Source organism: Sphaerodactylus townsendi, linkage group LG14, assembly GCF_021028975.2.
Source record: "Sphaerodactylus townsendi isolate TG3544 linkage group LG14, MPM_Stown_v2.3, whole genome shotgun sequence".
NCBI lineage: Eukaryota > Metazoa > Chordata > Lepidosauria > Squamata > Sphaerodactylidae > Sphaerodactylus > Sphaerodactylus townsendi.
Window position 1 is genome coordinate 5,737,249 of NC_059438.1, and position 18,222 is coordinate 5,755,470.

General features: G+C 40.6%; 1 protein-coding gene across 2 annotated transcripts in view; it reads left to right on the top strand.

Moving 5' to 3' along the window:
- Positions 1-1,745: 1,745 nt before the first annotated feature.
- CDYL2 (chromodomain Y like 2) overlaps positions 1,746-18,222 on the top strand; it is a 91,114-nt gene continuing 74,637 nt past the window's right edge. For both annotated transcript variants that reach the window (XM_048515925.1, XM_048515924.1), the window contains exon 1: positions 1,746-2,064. In XM_048515925.1, the coding sequence (XP_048371882.1) occupies positions 2,041-2,064 (24 nt within the window). In that variant the 5' untranslated portion in view covers positions 1,746-2,040. The remainder of the gene's footprint in view (positions 2,065-18,222) is intronic.

Here is an 18,222-nt window from a genome sequence, read left to right on the forward strand (position 1 = left end):
GGAAGTGTTCACATTGTCATTCCCCTACCTACAACAACAAGCCTTTATCGGTAAATGAGTACCTAGCACATAGCTAGGGGGTAAAGAATAGCCAGGGAAAGCAATGGCAAACTACCCCACAAAAACGGCTTGCTTATGAAATCACTGCTTGCAGTGGTACCCCAGGGTCAGACACGACTGAAGGGGAAACTTTACTTTACTATTGTATTTCAAGTGGTAGGATATGAAACCTCTTTCTGTGTCCTGTGAGGGCACATTCAGACATGCAAGTAAACATTTTACAGCCCACAAGTTCAACAAGTGATGAGCATGTGTGTGTAAACTGATTCCTGATTACTCAACATTCAGTGACTTGCAAATAAATGAGTGAATTCCATGAAACTGACGAAAACTTTGTCCATTTCACTTTAGCAATGGCAAAGTTCTGTAGGAACTGAAATCTCATTCACACATCCAGTTTTCATGCCAGCATACTGGCAAGTGAAACATATGTGAATATCAGTGTTGTGGCTTGTAATGTTCACTCAGACCCAACCGTCACCATTTGCTAGCAAGTAAGACTTAAAATAAAAGGAGTAAAAGGTCAGAACATTAGAAGGCAACAGATTGCTTTTCGTCTTCATTGACTTTATCCGGATCAGTTTTGCGACTAGATTTATGGTTAGCAAATCATCCAAGTGTGGAGGAAACATGCTTCACCTTTGGGTTAACTTTTTCATACCCATGGAAACACAGCATACTACTTAGAAGGACAGTCAAAGGATCAGGGGTGTATGGGGACACCTTGTTGTTTATCCCAGATCTAAGTTTCAGAAGGTGCTCTTCCATTGAGTAATTCAAGGTTCTAGGATCAATCTCCACCTGCCAACAAGAGCTGAGTTGAAGAACATGGAATATGAAAATGGAAGAAACCATGTTTTTGCTAGATTTATCTGAGCAGCCTTGCAACTAGTTAGATTTTCTCCTTCGTGAAGTTCTAAAGCAGAAAGTCTTTCACTCATGGAACATGGAGGTCCCTATGTAGCAGCCATTTTGTTAATGCAGCACAAACATGCAAAGGTTCCATGCTTCCTGCCTCTTTTTATGCGGAAACTGAGAAAAGCCAGCAAGGTACTGAGGGGAGCTCACTTCCTGGTGGAGAGGAACTTTCTATGTCTCTTGACCTTGGCTTGTTCCTTACCCTACTTGGTGCTCAGCTTGAATTTGCTTGTTCCCACTTCTCTCACCCTAGTGCCCAGAGACATGGCTTTATCACTAGTGAGGTTAGATCTCTGACCTGTCCTCTTCCTGTGATGACATATGATGACATATGCCTACAATTCAGAGGGTCCCAGATCTGGGAAGTTCCACATTATACAGCCCAGAGAGCACAAGTAGCTTTTGAGAGGTGGGGTGAACATGGGGAAAGGAGGTCCGGCCAGCCCCCAAAGAGGGGGTGAGGGTATCTCTGTGTCCATCTCCAGTCCTCTTGAGATATCCCCCCAACGCAAGCTTCCATCATACCTCTCCTCCCTCCTCCTTTGGGTGGATGCCCACCGAAGCCCCATCCAAGTTGAGAGGTTGCAGACCCGACTTTCCCGTTCTCCTCTTTGCTTCCAAGAAACGGGGTGCAGAGGACCTCGCTTGCCTAGGGGTGGCACTGGACCCGTAGGGTGCGGAGGGATTGGCCTTCTTTTGGACACCCCCCACTTGGGATGGGGGGGGAGGTTCCTGAAGGCAGAGCCACACACTCGCGCGCGCACACACACACACACACACACACACAGAGGCGCGCGCGCATGCATAAGACTCTCCTTGGCTCGCACACATCCAAGAGCGCGGCTCTCTGCTCCAGAGCTGCTGCTGCTGCCGCCGCCGCTGGTTACGCCAGCCCCGCCGCCGTCTCCCTTCGCCTCGGATTCTGCGCACACGGCCAGCCCCGAAGCCTGTCATTCTGCACAACACAGTCGGGGTGTTTTTTTCCCCCCTGCCTTTCCTCCCCTCGCTCGAGCCGGGCGCCAGGAGAGGAGGCGCACCGGAGCCAAGTCCCGCAGCCCCAGCATGGCTTCGGGGGACCTTTACGAGGTACGCCCCAGCCTGGCCAGCCGGGGACAGGGAGAGGGGCAGGGGCAGCCCGGCCGAGAGCTGCGGGGGCTGGTGGGGGGGAAATGCCCTTTGCGCGGGGTCCCCCCACGGAGCTCTGTCTCCCCCCCCCCCTTCTCTTTTGCTCGCTCTCTCTTCTCTCTCTCTCTCTCTCTCTCCGCTTTCTTTTTCAGTTCCTGGGGATTGGGGAGGAAATGGCCAAGGCGAGGGTTTGGGGAGGCGGAGGCAGAGCTGCGGCGGCGGAGGGCTTGGGCTGGCGGAGGGATGGAGCGCGCCCCCTCCTCTCTTTCCCTCCCGACTTTCTGGGGGGTTAAAGCACAGCAGGCCTCGGGGAGGGCGAGGAGGGGTCCGAGGATGGGAGGAGAGACGTCCTCGGGGCGGAAAGTCCGAGGGAAGAAGTCCTCAAGCGCCCCAGCCCCCCGCGGAGGATTGCGCCCGGGCGCGCGGCTGCGCAAAGTCTGCCAAGGGTGGAGGGAGAGCTGCCCCCCCCCCGCACTTTCCAATGAGGGGCTGGTGCAAAGAGGGGCTAAGCAGGGGGAGGAGCTTTGTGAGTCACGGATGCATGCTGGGGGATTGGGGGCGGGTCTTCAGGGAGGAGAGCAGGAGGAGCTGTCAAAGTTTGGGGAGGTCTTTCCGAGAGATCTTGGGGGGAGGGGAAAGCAAGGTGGGGCTGTCTGGGTTGGGTCCACTAAGAGTCCCTGCAACTGTCATTGCTTTAATGAAATGTCATTGGTGATGGAGGGCAGGTCTGCACAGCAAGTTGTCCTCCTTGCCCATGCCCTGTTGGAGTGGTGGGTTGCAAAGGCAGGAAGTGCTCTGTGCAAGGGTACTCCATGGAGCCCCCAGTGGATTAGACTTTAGTTGTGTTGTGAAACTCCGACACCCATGTCAAGCCCACTGGTCCTCTGGTCTTCTGTTGGGACAACTGGGATTCAATGTAGTAGCTGGCACAGTTGCACTGTGGTTTACTGGAGACATAAAGTGTTGTGTCTGGGTGTCCAGAGCCCAACGCAAGCCCTAAGTGGCCATATTTAGATGCTGTCATACAGCTGGCCTCAGTGTTTTACTGGATTAGCTGCAATCTCTTCCTGCCATACTCCACCAAACTTCTTACCAAGCTAATCTTCTCTCTTATTCCAAAATGGACTTTACTGGGTAGATTTAAATAATGTCTAGATCCAGTTCCCATTACAGATTTCTACAGTGTGGATCGAACAATGGAGTGCCAGTGAAATCTTTAGTCCCGTCATCTGAATTTGATGTCTATTTGTGAAAGCATAACCATGTAGAGGAATTAACAGCTAAATTGCGTACTTTACAGTATGGTGCAATTCAGATTTGTCAAAATTTTCATTTGATATGTAGAGATCTTAAGACTCAGACTCTGAGGACACTGCAACTGATTCTGTTCCATTCAGGAGCTTTCTAATTGCTCAGTAGTGTAGGATCACCTGGAAGATTTCCTTCTTTTAAAAACTATCACCATCTGTGAAAGATTTTTCACTCAATTAACAGCCTAATTTGTAGCCAATTAATTGATTATTTAATGGGTTAGAGTTAGTGTCCAAGTCTTAATGGTGATTAATGCCAGTTGAAACATTGGACTATATTTTATTGCAGTGTGATTCATATGGCTTTGTTTAGAATACCCATGATCCATTGACATACATGGTATTTTTAAGGTATTTGATGATGATAACATTTTCATGGTCTGTAAGACAAATGAATGGTTTTTGCTTTGAAATTAATCTGTGACAAGATGATGTGTAATAATAACCATGATGGCTGTGTGCCAGCAAACTGTGTGGATGTGGAGATCTGGGTACCAATCTTGGAGGAGAGAGAACTATCAGCCCAAATCATTGTCCAATTGACAATGGGATAGTCAATTGACCCCAATAAGCAAGGAGATAATCTACAACAATGACTTTAGTCTTACCACCATTTCATGGGGAACAATATTGATTGAAATCCATTTTGACCCTACATTTTAAGTAATAATAAGTTAAGCAAATACATTTTTGGTACCCATAAGCCAACTGATGGTTTCAAAATCTACTTCTAATGTACTTTTTGGGTCAAAATTCAGTTGGGTCAAGTAGGGTCTCTGCATTGGTTAACAGAATTATTCTTATCTGGGTTCCACATCTTGCTTAGGTTCTTATAAAGAGCACTTGGAGCTTCTTGAAAGAAAGACAGATTAGAAAATGTATCCAATAAAACAATACAGATTTTCAGTTTCTTTTCTCAGTAGAGCAGATTAGATTTCTAGGTAGCTAGAAGAGTTGTGTTGATGATCTTCTGGGGTGGTCAAGATATGTAAGAGGTCAAGGTATGTAAGAATGCTCAGGATCTTCCCAGTGTGATTTATTTATACACATGGAGAGCAATTACTGTTTAAATGTTTTGTTGATGTGTCTCAGAATTTTTTCTGGAACAAACTGAACCTTTTGCAGTGACATTAGATGACCAGGAGTTATTTCTGATTGGATTCATCATCACTTGGGTCTTCCTGGCTTTGAGTTTGTAATTAGTCATGGAGTCATCTTTCTCTCTTCTTCAACTCCACCATACTCAATTACATTTTCTCCATGGATGACTTTTATATTCAATGGCTAGCACAATAGATGTGGTTGGTTGGGTATATCTTTTTCGGCCTATCGAATTATTATTTCCCACTTCTTTAAGAGGAAAACTTTCGTTGTTTCATGGTATGTACACCTAGGTGGGTTCTAAGTTGGCATTATGTTCATATGGGATGCCATCTAGAAATACATTATCTAATGTAGGTATTCCAGGATTGTAATTCAGAAGCTCGATGAATTACTGATTGATCTTATGTTTATTGAATATCCATTGAGTACCATGGAATTTCTGTGAGTAAATGCCATTCCAAGGGCAAGAATAATAATTAAAATAATATTTCACTATACAGTTAAACCATCTCTAATGCTAGAGGAATTTCAGAAAAACCATTATGGGATGGGATCACAATTGTGAAGCTGAATTCAAGGAGACCCTTCCTGTTACAGAGGTTCTTCCACTCGTTGAAAACATTCTTCTACACACAGAAGGACTATTCTGTTTATGTTAGGATTTCTTTGGTGGGTGAACATCTGCAGACTCCTACAAATTTTGGGTTAATAATAGAAATACCTCCTATGATATAAGGGGAAGGTGCCTTTGGTTATGAGAGTCAAAAACATTTTAATGTGATAAATTCTGCTGATATAGAACTTTGATTAAGCTGGTTAATCCAACTAGCAAACTGGTGGAAAAAAGTTCCTTCAAGTCTCAGCTAAGTTATGGTGGCCCCGTAGGGTTTTCAAGACAAGAGACAAAAAGAGGTGGTTCACCGTTGCCTGCCCTGAATAGCAACTCAGGATTTCTTTGGTGGCCTCCAAATCCAAATACTAACCAGGACTGATCCTACTTAGCTTCTAAGAACTGACCAGATCAAGCTGTTTGGGCCATCCGATGTAGGGCCAACAACAAACATATCCAACAAAAACAGGTATCAGAATTGTTTTCTTGAATTCTGAAGAACATATTTCAGTGTCATTTCACTTATTTATTTAAATTATTAATTTCCCATTTTCTACCGGATGGAAGGACTTCAAAAGGCTTGCATCATTAAAACAATCTAAAATCTCTATTGGTAGACATATAAGTAAAAAGAAATAGACTACAACTTCCACTTACAAGCTGTCAACAGCATGCTGGAAAAGATCCCCTTTTAGACAACCTTTTAGACAACCTCAGGAAGCCACTGAGAAAGTCTAATCATAACTTCTTCTCAATGACTTGAGTGCAAGTACTCTTAATAATCCCTGGTTATATTATCAGAGCTGCCTTGTTGACACTTACAAGTAGAGACATTCCTGCAGTTATGAGGGTCCCAGGAAATCTACAAAGAACCAATATGGTTCAGTGGTTAGGATGCTGGACTAAGACTGTGGACATATGGGTTCAAATCTTCATTTGTTCAGGAAGCTCACTAGGTGATACTGGGCTAGTTGCACTCTCATGGAATTATTATGAGGATAAAATGGAAAAGAGGAAATGGCTGAAGGGAAATCATGTACCTGAGCTCCTTGAAGGAAAATTAGATAAAAATGGGACAGAGGTTGTATCTTACTTGGACATGTCACATTTTATTGTCTTGCCTGATTGGATGTTGAAAACACTCTGAAAGACATTAACCTTAATACTATTAATTAGATGAAAAAAATTATTTCAATATGAGGCACTAGAAGAATGCTTTGATAATACCTTCACATTGCCGCGCTTAATACTGGTGATGGCACTCAGAATTTGCAGAGATGAAAATGATAATTAGTTTTGCCAAGGCAGGAATCAATAATGGTTGAAAAATACTGTTGTGGTCTCAGGGATCACTAATTCTGGCTAAATGGGGTATTATGGACATCGGGATGACAAAGCTCTATCTTAACCTTTTCCCATGCTTCTGTATGACAAAAATTAAAAAAGGAAACAAGTTTAGACACTAGAATTTCATCTAGGATTAGCCCAACACAATTCTATGATTGTTTTCCAGCAGCAGTGCATATTCAGTATCTAGTTGGCAGAGATATTGCAAGATGACAGTTATGGTAGATTGCTGTTGTACAGTGGTAACCTTTCTCTCATAGAACATATTTCTGAATAGAAATGTCACATATCGGTTCAGATCCATTTTAAATATGCAGATGTACCAATTGTAGGTGTGATTCTGGTTTCAATGGAGAAACATGCAGCATGTGTTTAATTCTCCCACTGAAATCTGCAGGTCTAAATAGTTCTTAACACTGATAGATTGTGTCTTGTGTTTTGAATGTTTGTAACATTGTGGAATTGTGTTTATGTCCTGTAAATCTGGTATATTAATATTAAAATAAGATGAAAAAGAATGTACTGGAATCTTCAGAGACGTCAAGTGACAATCAAACTAGTCATAATGTTTTATATTTTATCGATGTGCGTTTCAGTATAAAAATGTCTTCTAGAGATGTGGGCTTGAAATATGGTCAGCCGTGCTTCTTGAAAGGCGGTGAGTTATTTGTCATTTACACTACAGAAGGAGCTCAGAAGAACCTGAAGGAATCAGAAATATATCTTTACATCTTAGAAATCTAGCCATCAATCTTTCAGAAAGATTGACAAGAAGGTGTAAATTCTGAAAAGAGCAGAAAAATGTAGTGTCAGTGCTTAATTAAGATATCTGAATTAACAAATTGCCAAAGTTATTAACTTAAGTATCCTTTTCATATATGAATTTTAAACAACGGTTACATTGTTTTCGATCCCAAAATTCTCACTGATCTTTGTGAGGAAACATTTTTGGCAGCATTTATAAGTGACTTCCTGCTCTACTGTTTTAATCCCTTTAGCATCATCACACAGATAAAGCTGATTAGATGATGCCCTTCAATGTGTGAACCCTGATTGGTTGGGATCATCTATGTGGCAGATCCTGAACCAATGCTCTGTCAGTTGACTTGTTTTCATTCACTTATATCATATCACCAAATTTGATTGGCTATGCACAGTGAGATGATACCATCCACTGCATCATCATCTGTTATGATTATAATTATGAAAGGTATATTATTCCAGTTGTATATTCTCAGGTTTGAAATGGAGACCAAGGAGTTGAGCGAAAGGCCTCATAGGAGAATTGTATTTTGAGGGGAGGAGAGATCTGAAGGTAGATATGTCATCACTCAGGTGCTCTGGGAGGTCATTCTAGGAATAAAGGTGAGGAGGGGAAAACAGAATGGAATAGATTGAGGTAATAGGAGACCTATCTGAATGGCTGATTATGGTGGAGTTGAAGGTGTAAAAGTCAGGGCAAATTGTGAAAGTAAGAAAATAATAGGGAGAGAGAGTATTCACAAAGAATATTATGTAACTAAAATACTTATCTACCTGCTGATGAGCATCTGAGGATCCATTGAAATACATATAATATCTATTAAAGGCTTTATTCCCTACTAGTAGGATTTTCCTCCTTTGCCCATGCTCAGATTATGAAGGTAAGTGCCAGAATTAACAAGAAGTGTTGGGGTTTTAAGAGGGTTGTCACTTAGGTGGATTCCGCACAGCACAAATATAATGTCTTTAGGATATTATAAAAAAACGTTTTGAGGAAGAACTTCGCACAGCTCCCTTCCCCAAGACAAGTTCAGCCCATTAAATTCCTCTCAACCCAGGTTTTTAAAAAATCACTCAACTAGTGATCTTTCCCCCCCCCCAACCCAAGTTGAAGTCATTTCCTGCCCGTTGAGAAAATTCAGAGCAGGCAGGAAACGTTTTATTTCTCACACACACCTCTCTTACTGTAGTTTCTGCTGCTCACGCCCACCATTTTGTGTGCTGCAGCAGATTCTCTGTGAAAATTCCCCATGGAGGTTACCTCTGTTTTGTGCTAATCTGTTTGCTATTTCACTATGGCCCCTTCCGCACACGCAAAATAATGTGTTTTCAAACCACTTTCACAACTGTTTGCAAGTGGATTTTGCTATTCCGCACAGCTTCAAAGAGCACTGAAAGCAGTTTGAAAGTGCATTATTCTGCATGTGCGGAATGAGCCCAAAAAAGGTAGATGAATAAAGTTTGTTTTGCCTAGTGATCCCGTGCACATGTGGTTTTTCCAGTGGGCAGGAAAAAAGATCTATTTCGGCTGGCAACTTGTACTGTGGGAACATAAAATGCCAAAACAGATCTTTTTATAATGCCCTAAAGATGTTATATTTATGCTGCGTGGAATCCACCTTAGTTTGAACAATGAAGGAATGCAGTTTAAAGTTCCCAGGTATGACAAAGATGACCCAGACAAAAGTCTGCAATAGACAATGAGAGAGATTACCTGAAAGTAAACCAGATTTTTTTTCTGCTAAAGAGTTGAAAAGGAAGAACTATTTTTTGCAGTATTGTAAAGGGAAAAGAGAGGGACTATCAAGATCAAAAAGAGAAAAGTCAATCCTGCTCTCTACAATGGATAGTGATATTGTGATGTGCTCACTAGTTGGCTAGGATTACTCAGATAATTAGCAGTGCAGTCATTGTAGAATTACATGCTTCTAAGTCCACTAAAGTGATGTGACGTAATTCAGGAAAAAGGAGCAAACGGAAAAAGAAAAGGCAGCCCATCAGCTGATAGGAGAAAAAACTGATCCAAACAAGATTTGTTTAGAAAAATTAATATTCTTATTCACAATTCAAGAGTCTGAGGAAACTTTTTCTAAAGCCCACTCCACTATTTTTGGTCCCATTAAATTAGGAAGAGGAGACCATCAAGCACCGATATTGCCTCTGCAAATGCTGGGAGATTTGGAGTTGGTGTCTGGGGAGGGCAGAGTTTACGGAAGATGTGAAATTACTTCTGGGTGATCCTATAGCAGTGATGGTGAACCTTTTTGAGACCGAGTGCCCAAATTGCAACCCAAACCCCACTTATTTATCGCAAAGTGCCAACATGGCAATTTAACCTGAATACTGAGGTTTTAGTTTAGGAAAAAATGGTTGGCTCCGAGGCGCAAGTTACTCAGGAGTAAGCTTGGTGAAGCAACCGTGTAATGCTTCGAATGGGTAAATCATGACCCTAGAAGCAAGCCCCATTGCCAGCAACCAAGCTTACTCCCAGGTAAAGGATTGTGCCCAGGCTAGCCTAGGTGTGTGTGTGTGTGGGGGCGTGTGATTCCCCCCCCCATGATGAACTCTGTGCACATGTGCCCACAGAAAGGGCTCTGAGTGCCACCTCTGGCACCTGTGCCATAGGTTCGCCATCACTGTGCTATAGGATTCCTTTCTGCCCTCTGTGGTTTTTACCTAAGAGTCTACAGGAAATTCCTAAAGTATCATTGTGTATAGGCTGTTTTTATTCTCCTGCTCCTCAGTTTCTTAGGGGTTGAGTCTGGAGACGGCTAATTTTCCACCCTGAAGTAGGTAAATGTGAGTCCAAATACTGTTATATTATTTCAATATGAAAAACATACTATTTGTGGGTTTTTTAGTGAGAATAATTAATATTTCCCAGTAGCTAGTACAATGACTTCTGTTTCTCTGGTGTGGAATAGGGTGAATGAAGGGTTGTTATGCTTTGAGCTATGGAAGAGTGAAATGGACACCCTTCCCTGAAACCCAAAGACACAACCTTTGGGAGGACAGAGCACAGTTAAAAGAAAAGGAGACAAATCAGATTTTCACCATTGAAAAGATGCCTGCACTTTGTATTTAGCAAAGCAACTTGATCTTCCTCATATTTACAGTAAAGTGGAAACAATTTGATCTAAGATCCAGTTTTATTTTAGGAGTTTTATTTTTAATTGGAATCAGCTAGACTGAATATGAGACAGTGATTCTACAATTTCTCCTCATGATTGTCAAGCATCAAATAACTAGTTCAAAAATACATTTCTTGCCCTACTACTCAAGAGGTTCAGATCTTCCATAATGTCTTTATTGCAGATTGTAAATAGTGGCTTGAGACAAGAATATCAAATCAAATAACCTTTATTGGCATAGATACAAAAATAATTAATATAAATTTAGAAAGTTACTAGCTCTTAAACTTTTTTTCTTTTGTACGAGGTACAATTAGTACAAGAAGCATAGGCTAATTCCGCACATGCAGAATAATGCACTTTCAAACTGTTTTCAGTGCTCTTTGAAGCTGTGCGGAATGGCAAAATCCACTTGCAAACAGTTGTGAAAGTGGTTTGAAAACACATTATTTTGCGTGTGTGGAAGGGGCCATAGAGATTCAAAATGTTTAAAGCCATGGCAAAAAAACACCCTTGGATTAGGGGGAGGGGTCTGTGGGAATAGAAATGGGGGGCTTGAAATATATGCAATAAACATTCTCCTGTCAAAGCTACATTTATATCGCTCCCTTAAAAATAAATGCATAATTAACATACTTATAGAATTTTAAAGTGTAAATTTAGAACATCTCTGCAAAATTGCAAAGATACCAACACTAAGAGAGCTGCAAACTGCTGAGTATCGTGTTACCTATCACATAGATGTTAATTTTTGCCTATTTGAGCCACAGGAAATAATAAATGTTGAAATTGGAAAATAAAGAAAATAAAGTATGCTGTTTGCACTTACTGTCTCATGTAGCCACAACAGTTAGGTCTACCAGTGTATTTGAACAGCAGGATAAACACTAAAACATTGAAAAACTAAGTTCTTTAATAATTCATTACCATCAAACACATAACAACCTGTTAATTGCTGTCAACATTATTATGATTAATTAATAAAATGATGATCAATTAATTATTAGTAATTCTGGGAGATCTGGGTGCCTTGATATCACCGAACTTGTTCAATTTAGCCATCATGGTTCATGGCTGTTGAAGTCCTCTGTGAATGGTGTCGAGTCTCCCTTTAAATCATATCCATTACAGTGAAAAGTGCTCCATACTCTCACTGCAAAGAGAGGGACTAAAAATGTTTGCTTCTTTCAAAAAAGGCTATCAATGGCATTAAGTGGCTCCACTGGCTTGAATGGAAATTTGATCTTTGACATGAATTGGTGACAGTAAGCGGTCAGTCAAAATGAAATATGGTAATATTGTTGAAGTTATGTGGGCATGGATTTGAATATGCTCTTAGAAAAGAGACCCCTGGGATTCACTCTGAACTTTCCCAAGGAAGAAGAGGCATTGAGGGTGCCAGTGTGATGTACTGGTTACAATATTGGACTAGAAAATGGGAGACTTGGTTTCCAATCATATTCTTCTGTGAAACACAGTGGGTAACCCTGCGCCAATCGTCTCTTATTCCAGCATCCCTTATAGAGTTATCAGTATAGTAGAGTTAACAGAGAGTTAGTGTTTGGGGAAGGCCATCTGCCTTGTGGTGCCTGGAAAGATGCAGCTATGGTGGTGATTGTTAAGATGGCTGCTGGAGTTGTGGCAGTTGAGACCTATAGGCCCAGGTGTATACATAAATAAAACCTGCTGAATTCCTTTACAGGTGGCCGGGAACAGTTCCTTCTAGAACCTAAAGGATTTTCCTAGGTTCCCATTATAACATTTCAGGGTGGTAAAATAAGGTACCATGAACACCGTGAAGAAAGAGAAGACAAATAGGTAATGAATAAATGAGTGTAACAGATATTTAAATAAATGCTAGGAGGTAGGGATTCCCCATATCCAAAAGCTACTAACCATTTTAGCTCAAGTTTCATTTTACAATTCTGGCAACCGTTAAGTATGTTGATACAACGTCCTTCGTGGCTTTAATGACAAACAGAATTAGTAATATGCTCCTCAGTAGTAAATTTTCAGCACTATTTATTGACACTCGTTAAAGCTCTTGCTGTTGACTGGGGATCTATCCTGATGCGTTTTCCACACTGTGTTCAATTCCAACATGTACTGATAATGAACAGCTCAACCCTTCATCAACAGTCCTATTAAAGTTAAATAGGACCTCGGTGAATAGAGGTGCTTTAAGATCTTGCTGCCAGGCTTTATACAGGAATGAAGAAGTAAAAAACAAAGTGTTTCTGTGAAAGCAAATGTTAGAACATTCAGTCTTAATTGGCTGGGTTGTGCAAGAATAAACGCATGCGCATGTTGAGTTAGTTGGAGGAGATCCATTTTTGAATGCTTGTTTTCTAATGGAAGCAGCTTTCTGGGATTTCATTAGCTATCAGGAGCAAACTATTCTGTCCAAAGACCCGTGGTCTGTCATTACACGAATGTGTCTGAAATACTCAGTTTTGTATGTTCCTCATAAGGCCATAAAAATAACTGCTGGTTCAGACCAGTTCAGACTCTGGTCCACTCAGTGGTCCACCACTTGCCTTACACGTCCATCAAACCAGTCAGATTGCACTGTTCAAGTTGAGCTTCAGCTGGACTTCCCGTGGAAGCCTGTGGAAGGTGCCATGTACGACAAAGGATATCTGGGTGTCCAACTGTAGCCCCAGATCAGAAAGCATTTTTCAGCAGTGAACTTGCTCTTCCAGAGGGAGTGCAATCCTGTCCAGAACAGGTTGACTCCACAATTCCTGTTTGGGCCTGTGACTGAGCAACAGCTATTCCACCTTGTCTGGACTGAGTTGGGTGCTTCAACCACTTAGAATTTACTTGCTCACAAACGGGAATTCTAAACTTGGATTCATCTGTGGATTATAGTCGTTTGTGGGCAAGAAACAAATTGATTTGTTGGAACACGTGCAGTCAAGATACCACAGCAAGTTGTGGTGACATCCAAGGCTTTCCAGACCAAGAACTCTTGAATCTCAAACATTTCCTCATGAGCAAATGATCTGGCAGTCAGTGGCAGGGATTCCATTTGTTGTGCAGAGTTTCATTATCCCATCTTGGGTTCGTTGCATGTTAGAAGTCCTCTCTTCACACTAGGAATGAGCCAATGTTTCATTTCTCCTTTTTTTATTAGTGTATAATATCAACTGTGGTTGCAGTCAGTGGTGGGATTCAGCAAGTTTGCACCACTTTGACAGAACCGGTTGTTAAAATGGTGCTTGTAAACAACCAGTTGTTAAATTATTTGAATTCCACCACCAGAACCGGTTATTAAATTATTTGAATTCCACCACTGGTTGCAGTCCTCTAATTTTTGCTTTTGGACTTGTATATTTGTTTGAATTGTGTATGCAAGGTGCACAGATTTTAATGCAATGTCTATAGTATAAAAATGTGCAGCACATATAGTACATTGCTGATTTGTTATTTGAGTCATAAATAATATATTTTGCAGGGGGAAAATGGTGCAGAAAAGCAGCAAAGTGGTGTTAAACACCTGAAATAATCTAACCTGTTTTGCCTGTTATTGCCCAGTTGTCTATGGATACAGGCAGGAATCACACAGAACACTCACATGTAGCTGAGAGGATTGAAATGTATGAATTGACAATATATTTTTTTAGCTGGGTCAACTTCAGAGAGCCTGTGACACCTTTATGGTGAAGACCAAGCCTTATATTACTTGGGTGGTAGTGTGCTGCTTTGTGTAGCTGAGAAAAATACAGAATACGTGGGAAAGGTGTATGATGTGGCTGCTTCCTGTGAAGCTAATGACATAAAGCTCCTGCTGTGGATTTCCCATCCTCTGTTGTGCTACAGTAATAGAGAAAGTATCGTTGCAGTAAAAGCAGCAAAAAAATGAATCCATGAATGACAGTGTGGAAAATCTCACTACTATTCCACTTTCAGCTTCGACCACTAAGTAAAACTCCCAGTTCTCCTGTCTGTGTATTTTCTGCTTTTCAGCACACATTGAACTCAATATATTTCAAGTCAGATCTATTCCTGACTGAAATTTCCTCAGAGTAGATATTTTACACACACAGCTAAGGGACTCAATGTTAACTCGCAGGATTACAGATCCAAAAGCTTTCAAAACTTTTCCTCTTAGAGAGATACCTCCTCCCTCTCTGAGTCATCTAGTTGCTCCACCAATCAGAATACAGGTCAACTTTCTCAATCAGGGCACTTTCCTGTTCCCACGATGTTTTCCCCACTCTGTTGTGATAGCACCTTGTTCCACTGACAGACTTGCATCTTTTAATCCTCTTTTTTTCTGTGTAGTCTGTCACAGTCAACCCTTGAGCTGTAACTAAGTGATGGATTTTGCTATTAAAGTAGAAAAAGAATAAGCTATCAGAGAACGGATGTCAAACATGTGGCCCAAGGACCAGATCCATACCCTTGAGGGGGCTTATCAAAGCCATGAGCCAACTGAGGCAGCCCTGCCTAGGGCCTGGCCCAATTTATGTCATATCCAACCCTCATAACAACTGAGTTTTACGCCCCTACCTTAGAGGGGCTCTCAGTGGTAGAGATAAAAAAGATCTCGAGTAAGGTTTTTTGAAGTAAGGTATGCTAGGAAAGACTGAAACCTTCAGAAAAGGACAATTTTAAGCTGGGAAGCTGGGTTATGTTCACACAATTCCTTCCCATATTTCTGATTTGGTTCTGTGGTACACAACTAAAAACCAAGGAAGTATACTTGCAAAAACTAGAACCTTGCTTAATTCTACTGGTGCAGATCATGTCATCCCTTGTACTATAGCTAATAAGTGATGCATGTGCACGTGTCATCCTTCCCTGTTTTCTTTGACAAATAACTATAAAATCAAGAAGAAAACTAATGTATTCGGTACATACAAATCTTGGTGTTTGCATGCACGTTTTTATTAGGAGTCCACATCAGAGACACCTCAACTGCTTTTCCATGTCTTCAACGTTTCTCTCTACGCTTGTTTAAGTGTGTGAGTTTCCCTGACAGTGTTAGCACCCAAGCTTGGAACACAAGAACCTGACATAAGGAGAGACCTCTTGGATCATACCAGTGCGTCCTCTAGTTTAGCATTCTGAATCCTCAGTGTCCAGCCAGATGCTTCCAAGAATCCTATACACAAAGCATAAAGGCAAGGTTCCTCCTCTTCTGTTATTCCTAGAAAATGTTAATGGCATACTGCAGGTGGTGGGCCAGTTTAGTCTTTATGGCTAAAGATATCAAAATTTCACCTCTCAAGAGTCCTGCCTGCGGTGGCTTCCAAGTCTCTCAAGTCCTGCTGTCTGTGCCGATGTCTTCAGAGGTGAGGTGAGTGTTGACTAGACAGAGGGCATTTTTTGTGGAGGCACCTCACCTTTGGAGTGCCCTCCCGCTTTTGGCTTGCCTGGTGCCTACTTTACAGTCTTCTAGGCACCAGGTCAAACATCATTTTATCCAGATTTTTTTAATGATCTGCTTCTGATCTGAAGTCTGTTTTTGCCCAACAGCTTGCTTTTGATGGCTTCTTGTTTTAGATTGATCTATTATTTTAATTATTTAATTATTTTAATTGCAAACCACCTCAAGCAGGACTCTGGAGAGGCAACATAAAAATATTCGAAATAAATAATTATGCAAAACATGATAAATTCATAAAACAGCACAAAATCATTAAAAAAAACCCTTCAGAATGAGTCTTCAAAGCCATCTATTCTAGCGGCTATCTCATTGAAATAAATTCGATGGATTAACTGGGTGTTTTGTGAAGAATATTCTATCCTGACTCTACTACCACACTCTTGAAAATAAGAAATTCTTTTTTAAAAATATACACCATTTGGATGTAAATACACCATATACACCATTTTTAAAAATATACACCATTTGGATGTAATGTCACCCGAAACAATGATGGATAGTAGAAAGTGGTCAAATATGTAATTAGCTAACACTCAGGCATGTCCTACTCAAAACAATTATAATATTCAAATGTGATCAAAATCAGCTTTTTCTTTAATCAAAGGAGTGATTGTGAAGACTAACCATGCTCAGGAAAAATAGCTCTTTTGTCCATTCATTAGACACTCAGCAGTGTGGCATATCTCTGGCTCTATATATTATATTGGTCTCTCATCCTCTGTCTTATATTTGTGTGTGTCAGGGGGAATATTGTACAATTTTTCACATTAGCACCTTGATAGTGTCAACATTCTTCACTCAAGAATGGATTGTTCTTCATTGTGAAAAGGGCAAAAAAATTATCTGAATATCCAGCCGTTTGAACATATGAAAACATTTGTGGAGCAGTGGAATGGTTCCCATCCATATTTGTTTGAAAAAGATTAAATTGGAGCCTATTTCAGTTTCCTACAGGAAGAAAGCAGTGATTAATAACAGTATCAGGATAACATTTTTGCATTACACAAGTAGAGGTTGGTATATTTTCATCTTGTTTTGACATCCCACTGCTCTTGTAATATTGCCATCATTAAAGGATGGTGCCAGATTCATTCCTCTATACTTAGCCAACCTAATTGGAGAGCCGTGATCTTCTAGCAATATATTTATTGTGTCCCATGTCTTCCTTGGCTAGGGAATATCATATGTCCTGCTCAAATTCATTATTACCCAGTTGGCTGGCAAACAGATGATGCAAGCAAATTGCTGGTTCTTACTTTAAAGCTTGAGACAGTTTGTGGCTTGAAAGACCATTTCTTCCTGTACTGTCTAGTCTACAAGTTAAGATCCTCCTCACAAGCCTCCTCTCTATGGCCTGTGCAGGATAGAGAAACAGTAGACAGGGTTTCATTTTTGTTTTTGTAGTGGCACCCCACCTATAGAATACTCCCTCTTTCTCTTAATGCCTTCTCAGCACCTACCCTCATTTTTTTTAGGTGCCAGGCCAAATCCTTCTTTTTAAATCAGATTTTTCACTAAGGAGCGTGATCCTTTTCAGTTGTTCTTACAGATCGCTTCTAGCCAGAAGACTGTTTTATAAGGATCATTTAGGTCCGATAAATGGCTTGTGCTGTTTTTAATGTTTTAACTGTGCTATTTTAATTGCTGTTTTTGTGGCTTGTTAGTGTGTACAATTTATATACTGGTTTTACTTTGTGAGCTGTCTCAATGAGGTCTCTAGAGAGAGGGCATAGCCCTTTGCTTAAAAAAAACCAAACAAACAAGCCTTCAAATTTTCTTTCTGCAGATTTGGAATGTCTTCCCCTTGCCCAAAAAGTGAAACTCAAGAGATTAAAATGGTAGATTTGGATTGCTTACAAAAGATGACAGGCACTTAAAACATTTGGAGGGGAAACAGGACATGTTTTTATTTAATATTTTAGTAAATATTTTATTGCTGGTATATCTGCTTAGCTTTTGGATCTTCCCCCTCATTTTCCTGTTTCTCTTCTATGCGTGCATGAGAAATATGAGTAAAGTACCTTCTTTAGTGGAGTGGATCTGTGAAATCTAGCCCAATGGCTAATTTTTCTGTCTTTTTAAATTAATGATTTAAATTACGTTTTTAACCACTATACACTACAGCTCAAATACACTGCAGAACTCTACAATGAACCAATCACCCTAACATTAAAAACTACATAAACATAAAAAAACCCTAAAACTACTTGCCTTTCTACCCAGAACCCATTTCTAAATTTATCTTTAATATTGTATTATTACCATTAATATCTAAACCAGCATTTTTTAGAAAAAGCCATTCAATTACTCTTCCATTTCATATAAAGTACAGACACAATGTAACCTTATCTCTCTAACTTATTTCTCAGATTTAAAGGCAATTTACATTTTTAAAAATTCAAGGCTTCCTTTCTTTCTAACCCACAAAATAAATGCTTAAGACTGTTATCTGACAATCCT